The sequence below is a fragment of the Harpia harpyja genome, chromosome 16 (genome assembly GCF_026419915.1).
Source record: "Harpia harpyja isolate bHarHar1 chromosome 16, bHarHar1 primary haplotype, whole genome shotgun sequence".
NCBI lineage: Eukaryota > Metazoa > Chordata > Aves > Accipitriformes > Accipitridae > Harpia > Harpia harpyja.
In genome coordinates, this window is record NC_068955.1 from 2,674,036 (window position 1) to 2,692,797 (window position 18,762).

General features: G+C 62.9%; 2 protein-coding genes across 2 annotated transcripts; one reads left to right on the plus strand and one right to left on the minus strand.

The window, feature by feature from the left end:
* The first annotated feature begins 1,709 nt into the window (after positions 1 to 1,709).
* TINAGL1 (tubulointerstitial nephritis antigen like 1) lies at positions 1,710 to 10,266 on the plus strand. Its single transcript, XM_052811686.1, has 12 exons — positions 1,710 to 1,752; positions 2,318 to 2,649; positions 3,403 to 3,466; positions 5,387 to 5,479; positions 5,574 to 5,688; positions 6,731 to 6,854; positions 6,987 to 7,137; positions 7,391 to 7,574; positions 7,877 to 7,922; positions 8,415 to 8,538; positions 9,034 to 9,079; positions 9,246 to 10,266. Exons 2-12 carry the CDS (start codon positions 2,349 to 2,351, stop codon positions 9,384 to 9,386), a joined length of 1,389 nt encoding a protein of 462 aa, XP_052667646.1. The 5' UTR covers positions 1,710 to 1,752; positions 2,318 to 2,348; the 3' UTR covers positions 9,387 to 10,266.
* Positions 10,267 to 14,881: 4,615 nt separating this feature from the next.
* On the minus strand, positions 14,882 to 18,251 carry PEF1 (penta-EF-hand domain containing 1). Its single transcript, XM_052811725.1, has 5 exons — positions 18,189 to 18,251; positions 17,911 to 18,076; positions 17,164 to 17,319; positions 16,468 to 16,611; positions 14,882 to 15,881 (listed from the first exon to the last, which is right to left on the minus strand). Exons 1-5 carry the CDS (start codon positions 18,207 to 18,209, stop codon positions 15,652 to 15,654), a joined length of 717 nt encoding a protein of 238 aa, XP_052667685.1. The 5' UTR covers positions 18,210 to 18,251; the 3' UTR covers positions 14,882 to 15,651.
* Between the last annotated feature and the right edge of the window lie 511 nt (positions 18,252 to 18,762).

The window sequence follows — 18,762 nt, forward strand, 5'->3', positions numbered from 1 at the left end:
CGAGGGCAGGGCAGGCATGCATGCCAGCCCGCGGCACTCGGCTCTGCTTCCCGCAGCCACATGGGCCCAAGGTGCCCGGGCTGGACTTTACCCGCTCCGCCTCGGCTCCCCGACATGCGCAAGAGGCTGCCGCTTCCCGGAGCGGGGACAGGCCTGGATGGCAGGGACACGCAGGGGGGGGAGATGCCAACGTCAGAGAACGCAGCGAGCTGTGACTCCGCAGTGCTGGTTGCCGTGTCCTGCTGAGAGCGATGCTCGGCAGGCTGAGCACGGCTGCAGGAAGGGGGTGAGGGGGGGGCTCGCAAGCACTTGGACTGTCGCGCTCCCACCTCCGCACACGAGCCCTTATCGGCTGGGGGCTGCGACGGGAATGGGAAGGGGCCAGCTCTGCTGGCAGCACCCCACGGCATCCTCAGCTGCTGCCAGGGAGCTGCCTGGCAGGAGCACAAGGACCGGGAGCCCAAGCCGGGGATGTCCTTTTTGCCAGTGGCTTTGCTTTGTCCCCTGAGGGTCTTGGGGAATTCGTGACTCACTCTGGATTCCTGTCAGTCCAGTCATGGAGAAAGTACGTGAGGTTGGAGACAGTCGGACTCCGGGCCGGACCCAGTTCCTTCCTGAGGCGCTCAGCAGCCCTCCAGCTCGGTGTGCTCAGCCCAAGGCTGCGCTTGCAGGAAAAGGCCCTTCCGAGAGCGCTGGCCGAGCAGCCGGGCGGGGGTCCCAGGCGATGGGGCTCTTGCAGGACCCTCATTTGGGCACCCAGAGCACCCTGGGGTCCCAGGGAGCAGGCAGCCCTCAAGCCCGGTGGGATGCGGTGCTCCCCATGGCAGGGGCACCCAGGGTGCAAGCACACCTTGACTAGCCGCAGCATCCTCCCCACGGGCTGCAGCCAGGAGCCAGGAGCCCCCCAGCCCGTGGCCCTGGGTTCGGCCCCTGCCCTGGCTCCCGCAGCCACCCGGGGAACCCCGCTCCCCCCTGCCACCCGCGGTGCCTCCCGTCCTGGCTGCCATGAGGCATCTTCGAGGAATCCTTTGGCAGCAGCTGGGAGATGCTCCTCGAGGGCCAGAGACAGGCAGGAAGACCCAGAGCAGGCAGCCGAACCCCCCCCCAGTGAGTACTGGTGCTGCTGAGGGAACCGGAGCCTGTGGGGCAACCGAGACCCCCCCCGGTCCCTGCGTCCTCAGCACCTGGCTGGATGCTGGCAGCGGGGACACAGGTCTGACTCCAAGTGACACCCACTCCATGCCCTGGGCTGTAGCCAGCTGCCCGCACTGCAGCTGGGGTGCTGGAAGGGGGGGGGGGACACACACGCAGCCCCCCCCCTCTCCTCCCCTCCCTGGGGGACCCCCCTGGATGGAGCGGGGGGGTGCTGGCAGCGCTGCCGGGACCCTCCCCAGTTTGCGAGGGCACTGGGCGGGGAGGGGGGGGGCACGGATGGAGGAGCAGGAGCCAGAGCCGGGCAGACCCCCCGGGCCGGGGGGGGGGGGGGTCGGGGCGGCTTTTCTCCCTCCCGCCCCGACGGGAACCCCGGGACCCGCGACCCCCCCGTCCCACTGGGCTCCGCTCCGCCCGGGGAGGGGCAGCGCGGCCCGGGGGGGGGGGTGCGGGGAGGTGCCGGGGGCAGCCGCGATCCGACCGGATCGCGGCTGCCCCCGGCACCTCCCCGCACCCCCCCCCCGGGCCGGGACGCGCCTATAAGGAGCGGCGGGGCCGGAGCAGGCGCTCGGCGGCGGAGCGGAGCGGCGGGCGCGGCAGGTACGGGGCTGGGGGGGGGGGGTCGTTGCCCCGTGGGTTGGTTGCCCCGTGGGTTGGTTGCCCCGTGGGTTCCGCGGACTGGCCCCCCCCCGGGGTCCCCAGTGCTTTCCCTCCACCCCAGGCTGAGAACTGGGAGCTCATTGCACTGCCCGCGCCTCCGCGGTGGTGGGGCCCGGGGCCCCGGCAGGCTGCCCCCGGTGCCCCGTTTCTCTGGGGTTTTGCTTTTTGGAGCGGGGGGGTTAAGGTGGGGGTGGGCACGGGGCTCCTCGGCCGTCCGGGGAGTGGGCATCCAGGGGGGGAGCAGGGGTTTTGGGGCATCACGGTGTGGGTCCCCAGAGCCAGGGTGGTCGCAGGGGGAGTTAAAAAACCTGAAGGTTTTGAGCGTCCCGGGGGAGGGCAGGGCACGGGTGAGGTGGGCTGGGGGCTCGGTGGGCAGCACACTGGTTGCTGGCCGGGGTGGGTGACCCAGCGGGAGGGGGCTGGCGTAGGGTGCGGAGCTGCCCTTTGCCCACAGGACCCCCGCTCCCGGGTTGCCCCCCACCCGCTCACTGCCCTCCCACCGCAGCGGCTGCGGGTCTGGGGACATTGCCGGCAACATGCGCCTGCTGCGGGCCCTGCTCTGCCTCTGGCTGCTGGCCGAAGCGGCCCTGGCTTCCCGGGTACGTACCCGCCGGGAGCTGGGTCCCGGCTTGTATGAGCACGGGGTCTACGATGCCGGTGGGTCCTACTGCCAGCGAGGGGACGTCTGCTGCCACGGCCGTAACGATGGCTGCACCGTGCCCTACCACGACACCCTCTGCTACTGTGACCTCTTCTGCAACCGCACCGTCTCCGACTGCTGCCCTGACTTCTGGGAGTACTGCCTGGGCATTCCGGCCCCTTTCCCCAAAGCTCCAGGTGAGGCAGCCCCCGGCCCAGCCGGGCAGGGGTCTGTGGGTGCCAGGGGCCAGCCCTGGGGTGCCCGATGCGTTGTGTGACGCCGCTGGTGCCCCGCGGGGTAATGGATGCAGCCAGATGCGGCACCCCATGGCCCTGCCCTCGCTGCAGAGCCGCTCCGGACCCCTCGGAACTGTGGAAACCCATACAAAGTGGGGCCGGGAGCAGCCTGCGACCCTGCAGCCCGTCCCCTGCACCTCCCGTACCTGTGGGGCAGAGCAGGGGCATGGGGGGGGGACTCCATCCCAGCTTCCCCGGTCATGTCTGGGGCAGGCGGATGCTGGCCCTGACTTAACCCGCCTGGCAGCTGGGACGGGCAGGGCAGTCGGGGGCGAGAGGGGGGCACGGGCAGCCCCCGCCGCACAGCACAAGGCTCTCTAAGAAGTCCCTGCAGAGCAGAGCCAGCTCCCGGGTACAACTGGCCCCTTTATCCCTGTCCCGCCAAGCTGTGCGTGTGAGGCCGGCTCTGCTTGGCAGCCCCACACGCAGCCCCACGGTTAACCCTCCCGGTGCCGAGCAAGCCCTGCTCCCACCCTGCGCCGTGGGGCGCGAGTTGGTCCCCATCGCAGGTCTGGAGGTGCCGAGTTGCAGCCGGGCACCTGCCTGGCTTTAAGGACCACATTTATTTTCCCCTTGGTATTTACACCCTGGGGGTGCTGGCAGGACCCCCGATGCAGCCAGGTGCTCACCGGGACTCTCCTTTCTCCCATCCAGGCTGTGCCCGCGCCGGCCGCAACTACCCCACCGGAGCCACGTACCGGGAGAACTGCAACCTGTGGTGAGTGCCTCTGCGCTCCCCGTGCCACGCGGGCACCGCCGGCTTGGTGCCAGCACGCTGCCTGCCCGGACGAAGGGCATCGGGGGGCCCGGGGAGTACCGGGGCTGCCCGCAGTCGGCTCGGCGGGAGTGGGAGCACGTGGCCCGAGCTGGGTGGTGGGGGCTGATGCCAAATGCCTTTGCTCTGGCATATTCGGAGCGGAGAGCCCGGGGCCTTGAGCCGCTCCCAAGTTTCAGCGCATGCCTTTGTGGGAACCGCTCGTTTCGCCGGGTTAGCGCGCGGCCGGGCTGGCTGCGGGCTGCCGACGCGGGCCCGGAGCTGCCGGCGTTTTTCTGGCCACGCTAGTCCAAGCCCAGCTTGCCCGAGCCTGACGGGACGCGTCTGCAGCTGGCAGCCGTGACGGCTCCGTGCCAGGCGACCAGAGTCCGGCCCCACAGCCGGCTTGGGTGCAAGCAGCCTGTCTGTGCTGCGTGCCAGGAGCTCGCTGTTTGCATTAGCGAGGAGCGCGGGGTTTTATCTGGAAACGGCTGCGGCGGTATTAATGGCATCTTGGAGGTGGGGGATAGGGGAACCTGCGGGCACAGATCTGCCCGTAGACAAGGAGCAAACGCGGCAGGGCTGGCTGGCTTGCAGCGATGCAGCAGATAAGGGAAATCAAAAGCTTCGTCTGGGGCGTGTGCGAGGGCACGAGCACGTGTGTGTGCATGTGTGTGCAGGCATGTGCGCTGGAGCTGGAGGTAAAAAGCCAGCCCGATCCCTTCCCTAAGCCCCAGTGCCACCCGGCGTTTCTCTGGAACCGTGGCGTGGAGGCATGTGGGGCTGGAAAATGTTCCCGAGTCCCGGGCAAAGGTCGAGGTCCTCGAGCCAAGCCGTGCGCTTGGATGACTGGTCCCTGCTGCTGGGAGAGCATCCCTTCCCCAACAGCTCTGGCCCTCAGGGGCTGAGGCTCTTCTGCCAAAACCCTCTTCCCCCGCACTTGGCGCCTGGAGAGCAGCAATTTCTGCAGCGCTTCACCCCAGACCTTGTCCCTTCCCGGCTCCTGCGGGGTCTGGGGGGGGTTTGGCAGGGGGCAAACGCAATGCCGGGGTGAAGCAGAGGGGGCTGGCGTGGGCACCCAGCTGGCTGCACCCCAAGGTGCTCCCACTGGGAATCCCCAAGGAGTGAACGGCCAGACGCGGGGTCACCAGCACAGCACCGGGAGCACTCGGGGATGGGGACGGGGCGAGTGCCAGGGGTGCAGGTGCCGTCGGTGGAATCGGGGCCAGGCTGGCAGGACACGGCTCCGGCCTTGCACGGCTCCTTAAAAGGGAAGAACGTGCCGGGAGCTCGGCCGGCGGGCAGGAGGGAGCATGCCAAGCATTGCTCACCACGCGGGGGGAGCACAGGCCAGGGCTCCCCAGGGGGACCCGGACCCGGCACATCCCCCCCCAACCACCCCCTGCCCCGGGTCTCCCCGTGAGTGCTGCAGAGCTCCCGGCTAACCTGGCCAGAGCAGCTCGCCCCGGGTGGGGGGGGGACAGCCAGCCCCGAATCCCCTCCCTGGGCTGGAGTCCAAGCCCCGCTCTGATGTCTGCAGGCCTGGCTGCTTTTCAGCTAATTTTCTGTCCCATGCTCTGTCTGCCCTCCGGGCTCCTGCGGGGACTGGGGCTGGCGGGGAGGGGGGGGACAGAGCCCCCAGGGCCACGCAGAGGGCTGCCCGCCGGCTCCTGGCCCGGTTTCACCCCGTGCCGAGGTGCCGAGCCGCGGTGCCAACCCCCAGACCCTGGTGCAGAAGCAGCCCTGGCCCCTCGCTGGCTACCCACGATGGCAGGGGGTCCCCGGCTTGGGAGGGGCAGCACCCACCTGGGGTCCCCCCGTTTTACCCCAGGGACACCGTCCCTCCCCAGCTGACTGTCCCCTCCGGTGCCGTCCCCTCTGCAGCACCTGCGGCCCCGGCGGGCAGTGGCAGTGCGAGGACCATGCCTGCCTGATGGATGGGGAGCTGATCGACGCCGTCAACAGGGGCAATTACGGGTAAGGACCGGGCACCGGGAGGACGGGGAAGGGATCCTTCACCCCTCGGTGCTTTTTGGGGCACTCTTGACCCGTGCCCCCTCTTCCCACGCAGCTGGAGAGCCGCCAACTACAGCCAGTTTTGGGGCATGACGCTGGAGGACGGGATCCGGTACCGCCTGGGCACCTTCCGACCCTCTCCCACCGTCATGAACATGAACGAGATGCACGTGAGTCGCCACAGATGGAAGGGGAAACTGAGGCACGCCAAGGATTGAGCCTGCCTGTCCCATGGCTTCACCCAGTGCTTCACCATCCCCCTCGGCTAGCAATGTCCCCGACCCCGGGAAGGGGCTCTGCAGCCGGGGTGGGGGGAGGCAGGGAAGGGGCCGTGCCGGGTGGGTGCCGCGGGCAGCCCTTGTGTTTGGAGACGGCAGCTCAGCAAATTCCCCCTGACAATCCCCGGGCTGCCAGTGTTGTTTTTTCCCCCGTTCCTCCGTGCCGGTTTCCCATCGGAAAGCCGGCCCCGCAGCTGCTGAGTCGGCAGAGCCGGCTGCGCCAGCGCTTTGCGAGTGGGGTGCCTCCGTCTGCCCCCGGGGCTGCACCTGAAACTGGACTCCCCCCCCCCATTCAGGGTGGGCAGCGGCTGGGGGTCCTATGGGTGCTGGCGGGGACCGAGCGTCGTGTGCGGTGCACGCCCAGCGCCGTGGCCTTGACTCCCGGCGAGGTTTAATTTTAGAGGTGCTTCCTGCGCTGGGATAAGCCGGGTGTCCCGGCTGTGTCCTCCCCAGGAAGGCTGAGCTGTGCACGGCTGGGGTGGGAGCACCATTCCCCCCCCCCCGAAGCGGAAAGGCTGGATGTGAGTCAGTGGCCGGGCAAGAGCCGGCCAGAGGCCACAATGAGGGGCTTAAGGCGCCCAGCGCCGTGCACTTGTGGCAGGGCAACACCGCCCTTGCTGGGGTCCGAGACCAAACGCTTGGTGCTGTTGTGGCATAAGGAGCCGCTGGGGCTGAGGAGCCCAAATTTAGGGAAAGTTGAGGGATCCAGCTCCTCTGGGACAAGGGGGCACCCGAATCCTGGTCACGCTCGGCCAGGGCTACGGGCATCCCCATCCCGAGGGGCCCTGCAGTGGGGCTGGGGGATGCTAACGCGGGCTGGGGGGTCACGGCTCCGAGGATGCCCCGGGAGCTGCCGGGGATGGACTGCTGCGAGTGGGGGGGAAGGTCCCTGTGCGGTGACCCCCCCCCTCATGCCTCGGCTCTGCCTCCGCAGATGAACATGGACTCCAACGAGGTGCTGCCTCGCCACTTTGATGCGGCGGCAAAGTGGCCCGGGATGATCCACGAGCCCTTGGACCAGGGCAACTGTGCCGGTTCCTGGGCTTTCTCCACGGCGGGTGAGATGGGACAGGACGGGATGGGGTGGCCGGTGGGGACGGACGGGGACTAAACCTGCTGCCGCGGGGCTGGGGAGCGGAGCAGGACCCGGGGGAGCAGCCGCCGCTCCCTGACCCCCTGCTCACTCCCAGCCGTCGCCTCGGACCGCATCTCCATCCACTCCATGGGACACATGAAGCCCGCCCTGTCACCCCAAAACCTCCTGTCCTGTGACACCCGCAACCAGCGGGGCTGCAGCGGGGGCCGGCTGGACGGTGCCTGGTGGTACCTCCGCAGGCGAGGGTGAGTGGGGACGGGATGCGGGGGGCAGAGGCTGCCCCGGTGCTGGGGTGGGATAAGGGGGTTCAAGGCTCACCTGGGGAGAGCCCAGGGGTGCCCCGTGCACATCGGGCCCCCGGAGCTGTCCCTTGGGCAGGCGGGAACCGAGGGCTGCCAGCCCGGGTGGGGATGGAGAGTGGGGTTTGGGGATGGGGATGGGAGCGGGGATGGAGCCGGGTGGTCCTTCCCTTCCTCACGTCCTTGTCCCTTCGCCCAGGGTGGTGACGGACGAGTGCTACCCCTTCACCAGCCAGGAGAGCCAGCCGGCGGCACAGCCCTGCATGATGCACAGCCGCTCCACGGGCAGGGGCAAGCGGCAGGCGACGGCACGCTGCCCCAACCCCCAGACCCACGCCAACGAGATCTACCAGTCCACCCCTGCCTACCGCCTCTCCTCCAGCGTGAGTGCCTGCGGGCCGGGGCCGGGCAGAGCCGCCAGCGTGGGCGAAGCAGGAGCCGTTTGGTGTGGGGAGCGGGAAGGGGCTTGGCTCGGCGTGGTTTCCCTAGGAAAGCCAAATTTGGAAACGAAGCTGGGAAAAACCCGCTGCGGAGCCCCCGGGGGAGCTGCTCCTCCATTTGGCATCTCCACAACGCCCACCCGTGGGTGCCGAAACGGTCTCTGCCTGCATCCCCAGGGGGTGGGGAGGGCAGTGCCGGGGGTCCCGGTCCCAGCCCCGGTCCCACCCAAGCTCTGTGCTTGCAGGAGAAGGAGATCATGAAGGAGCTGCTGGAGAATGGCCCCGTGCAAGGTAGGGAGCCGGCGTGGGCACCCCATCCTTGTGCCCCGAAGCCGGGTGCTGCAATGGCCGGGGGGAGGAGGTGGGTGGGGGAAGCTGCCCTGCCTGGGGCCGGGGGCAACTGTGGGAGCCAGGACCCCCCTCCTCAGCTGCTCTCCCTGATTAATGTTTAGCCACATGCCCGGGCAGCGCCGTGCTCTCGCTGGCCCCGGGGTGCCCATCACACTGCCCACACCAGCGGGCACTTGTTGCTCATTAACTCCTGAGACTTAATCTCCATCTCAGCAGTTGGTTTTGTTTTACTTTATTGTTTTTAATTCTCTGAGTCTTGTCACATCGCCCGTGTGATGTGACATCTGGCTGCCGCCTTCCCTCCTCCCGGGCGATGCCCTGTGTCCCCGGTGCCCGTATCCTCCACCCTGGGGGATGTGGAGCCCCGGGAGCTCGGCACCCCATCCCTCGGGACAGGGTCAGCATCCCCAGACCCTCTCCCCTTCCCCGCAGCCATCCTGGAGGTGCACGAGGATTTCTTCATGTACAAGAGCGGGATCTATCGGCACACGCCGGTGGCCGAGGGGAAGGGGCCGAAGCACCAGAGACACGGGACCCACTCAGTCAAAATCACCGGGTAGGTGGGGGGTGGCGTGGGGGGCTCAGAGGCATGCGGAGAGCCCTGCTGCAGGCAGGAGAAATGTTCTTTTCGGGGGAGGAAAGGTGTCCCCTTCCTCCGGGCAGGAAGAAGAAGCGGGGAGGGAAGGAGGGTGCAGGGAGCGATGGCAGGGAGCCCTGCCAGGGGCTGATGCTCGCCTCAGGGTGGTGGCCACAAGTGACACGAGTGCGCGGTGCTCAGCCCCCTCAAAGGAGGGAGGTGGGAGCGGGGCTGGCTGCCCTGTGCCGGCAGCTTCCTTCCTCATCCCCATAGTTAAATATACCTGCCTGTATTTCGGGAGCGGACGTAAATACCTCAGCCTGGCCCTCGGGGAGGTGCCGAGGCCAGGAAACAAGTGGGGTCAACGCAGCACCCCGCTATCGCAGTGCCCAGTGGGGTGATGCCCGCGGTACGGGCTGCAGCCCGAGGGGGTGCCCCGGGACCCCCGCTCACTGCCCTGCCCTTCCAACGCAGGTGGGGAGAAGAGCAGCTGCCTGATGGCCAGACCCAAAAATACTGGGTGAGTGTTGGCGGGTGTCACGAGTTTGTTGGGGCTCAGTCATTAGGGTGGGTGGCTGCAAGTGCTGCTTTCCCATGCCCAGGTGGGATTCAGCTCAGGGATGGGGGGGTTGGGGGGGTCGGCTGGAGCACCCAGCGCTGAGCCGTGTCCCGCGTCCCCTCCGCAGACCGCGGCCAACTCCTGGGGCACGGCGTGGGGCGAGGGCGGCCACTTTCGCATCGCCCGCGGCGTCAACGAGTGCGAAGTGGAGACCTTCGTGGTGGGCGTCTGGGGCCGCGTCAGCATGGAGGACATGCCCCACAAGTGAGCCCCCCGCTGCCCACTGTCCTCCCACCCCGGGGCCCCCCCCAGCCCCGGAGATGTCCTTGTCCCTACGATGGCCCTGCCCAGCACCGCAGCCCCTCCGTCCCCTCCTGGGGGTACCCGTGGGGTGGGACCCCCACGCAGCCCCGTGCCGCCGGGCAGGGGCATGAGACTGTCCCCTGCGTCCCCATCCCCGGGGGGGCCGCATGCCCCCGCTGTGCTGACGCTGCGGCTGGGTGCAATGGTGCGTGCATGGGGTGTGCGGACGGGGGTGCCCCGGGGGCCGGACCCACATCCCGTGGGATTTACCAGCTAATCCCCCCGCCCCGGGCTCGGCTGGGCTTCGGTGGCAGCTGGGGGCTCTTCAAAGGCGGCCACCCCCCACCCTGACCGGTGCTGATGGCTTCACCCCCCTTCTCCCACTGCCGGCGAGCACGTGTCTGGGGGAGCGCTGCAGCAGGACCCCCGGGGCTCCTGCACCCCCATATCTGCCCCCCCAACTCCCCTCACCCGGGCATCCCTGGAGCCAGGGGAGTAAAATAACCCAGCAGTGCCCGGGGCGGGGGGGTTCACCCGTGCCCCCAGGGCTGGAGGAGCCCCAAGGCTGGGTGTTGCCAGCTGGGGATCAGGATGGGGTCCCCACCGTCCCCCCTGCCTGTCCCTATGGTGCTATGGCCCCTGCCACCCCCCTGGGGACCGCGGGGACCGGGGAGGGCTCAGCCCCACAGTGTCCCTGCCCCGGAGGGGCCACAATTGGGGACCACGCAGCAGCACAGCCCAGGCCCTCCCACCCTTTCCCCCCCCCTCCGCCCGGGGCTGTACTTTTAAGACTTTTTGTATTTATTTTGCTTTTTATTATTTGTAAATAAAACTTATTGAAGCCTCATTGCTAGGAGGGTCTGCTCCTTCCCCAGCCCTGTTCGGGGGGGGGGGTGGGGTCGCATGGCCCCACTGCCCCCCGCCTGCCCTGTCCCGGCGAGGTGGGGGGGACCCAGCCGTGACCCCAGGAAGGGCTGCGGGGCGAGATAAGGCTCCGCTCATTGTGCGCCTTCCGGCTCCCCGTGACGGCGGCCAGCACCGGCGGCCAGCGCTGGACCCGCCACGGGCACGCGCAGCCACACGGGCCACCGCAGCCTCCACCGTGGCCAGGAGTGTCACCTGTCGCGAACGAGCGGTTTGGGTCGCTTAAAGAATCACCGTCGAGGGTATGAGCGAAAGTGATTTAATAGGAGTTTATAAAAGCGCCACTTCGCGAAGTTTGATGTCAAGGTTCGCTCTTATTACTTAATCCATGGATGAAGTGTATAAGGAAAAATCAAGGAAGAATTAAACTAGGATGATTTAAACAGAGACCGAAGATGCAAAAGGGTAAGGGAGAAACATGAAGGAAAATAGGGTGAGAATTGATTTTTCCTGATTTGCACAGAGATCGGAGGTGCAGAAAGGTAGGGGAGACCCTCCCGTTGAGTCGCGAGGTTCAGGACGACCCCCTTGCTTTCTCAGCTCCTGATGGAGCTTAGGTGCATCTGGATCGACTCCTAGTCCCAGACTTGGGCAACGGTTTATGTCTGAAGGGATTACGTGTGTAGCAGCAGTCTGAGGTTCATTCACAGTTTAAGGTGAATCACAAGACTTAGCAGCGCTTAATCATTGACTAATTTAACATTTACAAAGTAGAACTTACTACAGTCAAGAGTGGCTTAATTATAGATTTGAAAGGGCAATACTATACTTGTTATCGGGTACCTGGGTCAGTTGACGCACACAAACACTAAGCTCTCTATATATGTATAAACAGAGGTATACCTGTTAAAAATTCCCCTTGGGTTCAGTGACATATTCATGTCAAATGTCTCAGCGTTTCTCAACGGGCAAAGGGGCGACCCCCGAGAAGCGAAGGCTTTCAGCCCGGGTCCCGTCGTCAGCTTTCGGCGACGGTCCTCCGATTTTGGCAGCCCGCAGAGCTGGCGAGCTCGGCGCGGCGTCCGCCTCGGCGGGAGATGCCCGGTCGCAGCCCGCCGCGGTGCAGGAGAGCTCGACGCTCGTGGGTTTGCGAGATGATGGCCTGTGGAGGGTGTAATTCCGTTCTGGCTGTAATTTTGGTCAGGAAAACGCAAAGGTGGGCCGCGATCGAGGCAGCAAGAGTCTCGGCTACGGTGCCGGGGTTTCGGCTGCGGTTAGCGGGTGCCTAATTGTCCTGACTGGCTGTGTTGTAGCTGGGGTAAGAAAGTTCTGGGCTGTCCCAGCTCGCTGCCCAAGAATATGATGTTGGCCGGTCCTGACATGGCAATGTGGCCTGGAAGGGGGGGGCCAGCACCACCATGGCCACCCCACAGCCGGGCGTGCCACCACAGCCACCCCCGCCGCCGCAGCGGGGCCGGGGGCAGGGTGGGGAAGCCGAGCAGGCCCGTGAGGTGTGGGTGTTGCTTTTTAAAAATTTATTTATTCTTTGCTTTTCCTCTCTCTTTCTCCCCCCCCCCCCAGCCCCTCAGCAGCTGAGGAGCGGGGGGTGTGGCCGCCCGCCCCCCCCCGCGAGCGTGGAGCGGGGCGCCACCTGGCGGCGGCAGCCTGCACCCGCGCCCAGCCACACCCGGCGGGGCCGGGGCCTCTGCGCAGGCGCAGAGCCGCGCGCCGGGGGGTGGGCAGGGACACGCCCCTCCGCGACCCCGCCCCGTGGGGGGGGTGTGCGTGTACACACTAACAGGCTGCCGGGGTTTATTTTTATATATATATATATATATATATATATATATATATGGGGGGAGGGCTGTGTGTATACACACACGCGCACACACCCTGACACCACTGTGGCTTTTTTTTAATACATACACATACACACTAACAGACACTGCTGGGGTTTGGGGTTTTTTTTAAATATACACACACACACACAGAGACATCACTGTGGTTTTTATATACATACACACGCACACTAACAGACACTGCTGTTTATGTACATACACTCCAACAGACACTGCTGGTTTTTTTATATATATTTATACACACACACTAACAGACACTGCTTTTTTTTTTATGTATATTTATACACACTCACAGGCTAAAAAAATCCCTGCTGTTTATATATACGCACACACTCACAGACACTGCTGTTTATGTACTGTCATGGCTTCAGCCCAACCCAGGACATGTACATACACTCACACTCTAACAGACACTGCTGGGTTTTTTTGTATATATACACACACACACACACACACTGCTGGGTTTTAGTTGTATGTTTTTATACATAGACTCACACACACTAACAGACACTGCTGTTTATGTACATACACTCACACTCTAACAGACACTGCTGGGTTTTTATATACATACAGAGACACTGCTGTTCATATACGCGCACACACACTGCTTTTTTTTTTTTTTAATGTATATTTATACACACTCAGGCTAAAAATCCCTGCTGTTTATATACACACACACACACTAACAGACACTGCTGGGTTTTTACACACACACACAAACAGACACTGCTGTTTGTACATGCTAACAGACACAGCAGTCCCTGTTAGTGTGTGTGTGTGTGTACATACATGTATAAACAGCAGTGCCGGGGGGGGTGTGTGTGTCTATATATACTGTTATATATACACACAGAGAGTGGCAGCCTTTAGTGTGTGTATATTACAAAGAGCAGTGTCTGTTAGTGTGTGTGTAAATAAACAGCAGTGTCTGCTTGTGTGGGGATATATACACACATTTCAAAAACAGTGTTCTCTGTGTTTGTGTGTGTATATCCACAGGTGTCAATAAGTACGTGTGTGTGTATATGCATATACGCAAGGGTGCCTGTTAGTGTGTGTGTGTGTGTATATATATATACACACACACACACAGGGGTGTCTGTTACTCTGCATGTGTGCATATACACCCCCCCACCGTGTATGTGTATATATATATTTTTATATGTGTGTATATACATATGTACACCTTCCACCATATATACACACACTCAGAGGAGTGTCAGTAAGTGTGTGTGTGCGCAGTGTGGTGTTTGTGTGTATTTGTATATACACAGGGTTATCTGTTAGTGCGTATTTATATATTGTCCTGGTTTTGGCTGGGATAGAGTTAATTTTCTTCCTAGTAGCCGGTATAGTGCTGTTTTGAGTTCAGGGTGAGAAGAATGCAGATAACACACTGATGTTTTCAGTTGTTGCTAAGTAGGGTTTCTATCAAGTCAAGGATTTTTCAGCTTCTCACACCCAGCCAGCAAGAAGGCTGGAGGGGCACAAGGAGTTGGGAGGGGACACAGCCAGGACAGCTGACCCAAACTGGCCCAACAGGGTATTCCATACCATGTGACGTCATGCCCAGTATATAAACTGGGGGGACTTGGCCTGGGGGAATCGCTGCTCAGGAACTAACTGGGCATCAGCCAGCGAGTGGCGAGCAATGGCATTGTGCATCACTCCTTTTGTATATTCCAATTCTTTTATTAGTATTGTCATTTTATTATTGTTACTATTGTTATGAGTTTCTTCCTTCCTGTCCTATTAAACTGTTCTTATCTCAACCCACGAGTTTTACCTTTTTCCTTCCAATTCTCTCCCCCATCCCACTGGGGGGGGGGAGCGCGAGCGGCTGCGTGGTGCTCAGTTGCTGGCTGGGCTTAAACCGCGACCTGTATGCACAGGGCTCTGTGTGCGTGTACATACAGGGGTATCTATGTATACACACACAGACAGACTTCCCTGGGTATTATATATATATATATCTTTATATATCTCTACATACCCATGCACACACTCACCCCCAGCTGGGGTGACAGCCCCCCCCAGTCATCCCTGCTGCTGCACAACAGCCCTGGCCAGGAGGGGTGACAGCCCGCACAGGCAGCAACAGCCACAGCACAGGTGACAGCATGGGGTGGGGAGAGGCAGCCCCCACCGCCTCTGCTTTAAACCTCTCTGATCTACAAGGCTGGGCAGCTCTGACTCAGCCGAAGACAACGAGAAATATTGTTGGAATGATGAGTGATGCTCTAGAACAAAAAGTCCTGCCTTTGGCTGAAGCTGAGGAAAACACCGACATCTGGTTATTGCTTCTAAAAGCATCAGATAAGGTACTCGGTCTTTTAACTATTTTGTTTCATAAAAATCCCTTCAAATATACAGTAGCAACCTGTTTTTCAAAAAGCATCTCTCAGATTTCTCATCAAGGCCAATTAAAGCTTAACCACCTGCTCATCATTTTAAAACCACAGGAAAGAAAACCTTTCTGTTGGTCAAATCTTTACTTGTACCTCAGCAGGAGACCCCAGCACCTTATTTTCTCCAAGTTGATAGGAAATGTGCAAGAACTAACTTCAGAAAAGCGTACCGAGCCCTGGGAGCAGCGCCCAGAGCAGGGGTACAGGCACAGAAGGACGCGTCCCCTCCCTGCACCCAGAGCTGCTGCTGGCCCCACGGGGGGTGACACGAGGCAGGGAGGCAGGGCAGCATCCCTGTGAGCCACTTCGCAAACACAAACCACCCAGCGACCAGTGCACATCGCCTTTTATTCAAAAGCTGTAAAAATAAGCTCTAAACCGTTTCCGAGTTTGGCTTCGGCAGACAGAGACGAATCGAAACAGACATTGGCAACAAGGCGGGGGGGGGGGGGTTGATGATCCTGCGTGTGACTGCAGCAACGTGGCCCGTTCCAGCAGCCCGGAGAGAAACGGGGCTCAGACCCCCAGGAAAGCTGGAGTGTTTCCAGCACAGCCGAGGGGTTGGATGTGCTCCCGGCGAGGAAGTGCAGTCTGCGAGGCAAGGAAGGACGAACTCTGCCATCGCTTGTGTCCTTCCTGCTGCTTTTCAAATGAAGGCTCAGCTCTTGGTCACTGGAAAGTCCCCAAAAGCACACCGAGACAGAGATATTCCACTGCAGACATCCAGCCAAGCAGAGGGACAGCGCAAGTGGGGTATAAGTATGATTTTGTGTCTGGCGAGGGAAGATCTAAGCACTCCCTGGGAGGCATGGCACAGGCTACTGGTTTGGCTGTCCTACCCCACAGCACGGCCCCAGAACCGGGCTCCAGTTTGGCATGGAGGCACCCGCTGCCATCGAGTGGGGACAAGGAATCGAAGCCGGGAGGGCCCCAGCAGGGCTCGGGGCTCCTCGGACAGAGCAGGCTGGAAAGCCGGCCCAGGGGAATAGCTTGCTCTTCAGGAGGCTCAGCCACAACCGAGCACGAGGCTGAGGAGGGCTGCTGCTCCTGGAGAGCCCCGCAGAGCTCCCGGCCGGCTCACAGCCCTCGGCCGAGGGTGTCACATCATGCGAGTCACGACCATCGTGAGGAAGTCCTCGTAGCTCAACCGCACGTTGCCCACCAGCCCCGTGTCCTTCTCGCGGAAGGCGTCGGTTGTGCTTTGGAGCTGCATGCAGATCTGAATGAAGCGGTCGAGCTGGATGCTGGGGTTGGAGGATCTCTGGGCGTAGCGGGCCAGCAGCAGCTGGCTAAACTGGGGGCTCAGGTTATAGCCCATCTGGGAGAAAGCTAGGAACAAGAAACACTCGGATTAAACCTTCCCAACAGGAGGGAGAGCAACTGTGCCCTCCATCCCGTGTGCTGGCACACACCCCATCTCCCACCGCCCCGTGGTGCTCAGTTCCAAGGGCGGGTGTGCGCGGGCAGGGCTGTCCGGAAGGAGGAACCAAACCAAGGCACAAATTCCAAACATTTTTCCCCTCCATCAGACATACACACCCAAGAGTTCCTCCCACAAAACAGGCTTTAGCCACATGTCACTTGAGGGGGGGGGCATTTTAGGTTTCCTTAAGGAAGGAAGGTCATGCCACAGCCCTGCTGCAGCTCCTTGTCTCCTGCCCCACGGGAAGGCTCAGTGCCAGCTCTGCCACAGCCAGTTTAGCCAGCCCAGCGTGCCCCAGTGCAGCAACAGGCATGGACTGCAGCCACGGCTGTGTGGGAGGCACCCAGAAGCTCAGAAACACCCATCCCTGCTGCAGGAACGGCACAAGGAGGAGTCACTGGGCCAGACTGGAAATAAACACCAAGGAGAGCCAGACAGTGGCCCCTGGCGAGCTCGGTAAGGGCCAGGTTGGTGTCTCTGCCCCTCACCCACCTTGCTGGAGCTCGCTGAAGCTGATGGAGCCCGACTGGTCCCTGTCGTACTGCTGGAAGAGGTTCTTCCACTGCTGGATGAAGCGCAGCAAGGCTGAGAAACCATACACGTCTATGCGTCCTGACCTGGTCTTATCGAACATGTCTGGGGAGGAAGGAGCAAAGATCAGGAGCAGGGCAGTGAGGAATGGAGCAAGGACATGCTGCAGAAACTCCCGGAGAGCTCAGGATCTGCGCTGCAGCTCCCTGGCACCCCGCTCCAGCCCTGAAAGTCCTCCCTCACCAGGGCCGCCATCAAACAGGACCATTCAGTCCCTAAGAGGCTGGTAGGAAATGGCAGAAAACCCAATGCTGGGGGAAGCAGGGGAATGGGGTGACTCTGGCTCGCTCCTGGACCTCTCCCTCCCTTTTCCCCCAGCTCTCTGGGAGCGGGCGCTTGCTCGGCCTTGTGCAGAGCCGGGTTCCCTTTCCTAAGCAGCATTTTGGGCCCCTGACTCGTGTCCTCCACCAAAACGCTGCTTGGAGCTGCTCAGTTTGCCCAGCTCTCGCTCCAGAGAGCACTTACAGGCCAGCTGCTCAGGTAAGTGATGCCCAGGTAACAGGGGAATGCAGGCTGGGCTGGCTTCACCCAATAGAGGCTTATCTCAAATAGATCAGAATAAAAAGCAGCAGAAGGGCAAGGATTGCCCAGACCTACTTATCATCAGCAGGCACGTCTCGTCATTGAATGTCGACCAGTTGGAGTTGACCAGCGCCTGCTTCAGCTCCTTCACGGAGATGTACCCGCTGCGATCGGCATCGACCGCCTGGAACCAGGCGAAAGCCTCTGGGTCCACACCCGGGGGGGCATTACCTGCGTGGGGAGAGGCCATCAGCGGCTCTCACCTCCCCTCAGAGAGGCCGCTGGCTGGTCTGTCCCTAGGGATGGCTCACAGAGACACAGCCAACACCCAGGGGCCAGTCAGCACTTCTGCTCTAAACAGCTTTTTACAGCCATACGATCCTGGGAAAAGAGGTTAGCAAGGCCCGGGGCTTGGCACATAGCGTCTGGCGGCAGAGAAGGGGAAGTAACTCAGATCCTTCGCGTAGCTTCAGACCGGGAGAGCGAACCACGGGGCTGCCGCCCCGTCAACCTGGCAGTGCCGGGCGGCAGGTGTGCGGCCGTAAAGGTTTATTGCTGGTGCTCGGGGCTGCGGCCTCTTCATCACCTTCCTCCTCCTCCTCCTCCTTTTTGGCACGTTCCTCCTCCGGGTTTTAAAATAATAAACTGGGACTTTGCAGTTCAGCTGAGCTGGGCGAGGGGCGCCGAGCAGGCCCCTCCTGGCACGGATCGGGGCTGCCTCACAGGGAACGACCCCCCCCCCCCCTCCAAAATCTCTGTCCCGGGGGGGCACCCCGGGTCCCGGCCGCAGGAGGCACCCCTCAACCCCGCGGCCCCACTCACCTCCGGGGGCCGCCCCTCCGTAGGGCCCGGGCTGGGGGCCACCTCCGGGTTGTCCGTAGGGTCCCCCGGGGGGGGGCTGACCGTAAGGCCCTCCACCGTAGGGAGAAGCCCCGGGGTAGGGACCGGCCGGGGGCGCGCCGGGGGCCTGTCCTGCGCCGGGGAAACCCTGGGGAGGGGACAAAGCCCGGTGTGCGACCGGCAACGAGCCCCCCCCCCCCGCCACTACCCCCCCCCACCTCACCCCGGTCCCCCCCCGCCCCGCTCCGACCCGGCCCCACCTGCCCCGGATACGCCGCCATAACACCGCTGCTTCGCCCCCCGCCCTCCCCTCGTGACGTCACGGGCGGCGCGCGCGCCCATTGGCTGCGTCCCGCGGAGGCCACGCCCTCCCTCGCCGCCGGGGAAGCGTGGGAGGGGTCAGCTAGGCGGGGCGGTGACGCGGCGAAGGGGAGCGCCCGGAGGGGGCTTAAAGCGGCAATGACGAGTGAGAGGGGTGGGGCCCACCGGGTCCCGAAGGGTTCTCCCCGGGACCTACACGGGAGGCTAGGATTTCCCCGGGAGCCGGTCCGGGATCAGAGGCAGGGACAGGATCGGCCCTGGAGCAGGACCGGGAGGAGGCTGGGAGCCGGGCTGGGATCGCCCCAAGATCCCCCCAGGATCAGGGCTGGGATGGCCCCAGAGGCAGGGCTGGGATCCCCCCAGGATCAGGGCTGGGATCCCCCCAACGGCAGGGCTGGGATCCTTCAGGATCAGGGCTGGGATCTCCACAGGATCAGGGCTGGGATCCCCCCAAAGGCAGGGGTGGAATCCCCTAGGATCAGGGCTGGGTTCCCTCCAGGATCAGGGCTGGGA

What these genes read in the sequence shown, in the direction of transcription:
- TINAGL1 (XM_052811686.1), top strand. Translation starts at nt 2,349, where the DNA reads ATGCGCCTGCTGCGGGCCCTGCTCTGCCTCTGGCTGCTGGCCGAAGCG. An exon ending in CCCTTTCCCCAAAGCTCCAG is followed by an intron (nt 2,650 to 3,402) that starts GTGAGGCAGCCC and finishes TCTCCCATCCAG; the next exon opens with GCTGTGCCCGCGCCGGCCGC. An exon ending in CCTACCGCCTCTCCTCCAGC is followed by an intron (nt 7,575 to 7,876) that starts GTGAGTGCCTGC and finishes CTGTGCTTGCAG; the next exon opens with GAGAAGGAGATCATGAAGGA.
- PEF1 (XM_052811725.1), bottom strand. Translation starts at nt 18,209, where the DNA reads ATGGCGGCGTATCCGGGGCAG. An exon ending in CGGAGGGGCGGCCCCCGGAG is followed by an intron (nt 17,320 to 17,910) that starts GTGAGTGGGGCC and finishes CTCCCCACGCAG; the next exon opens with GTAATGCCCCCCCGGGTGTG. An exon ending in GACGTGCCTGCTGATGATAA is followed by an intron (nt 16,612 to 17,163) that starts GTAGGTCTGGGC and finishes CTTCCTCCCCAG; the next exon opens with ACATGTTCGATAAGACCAGG.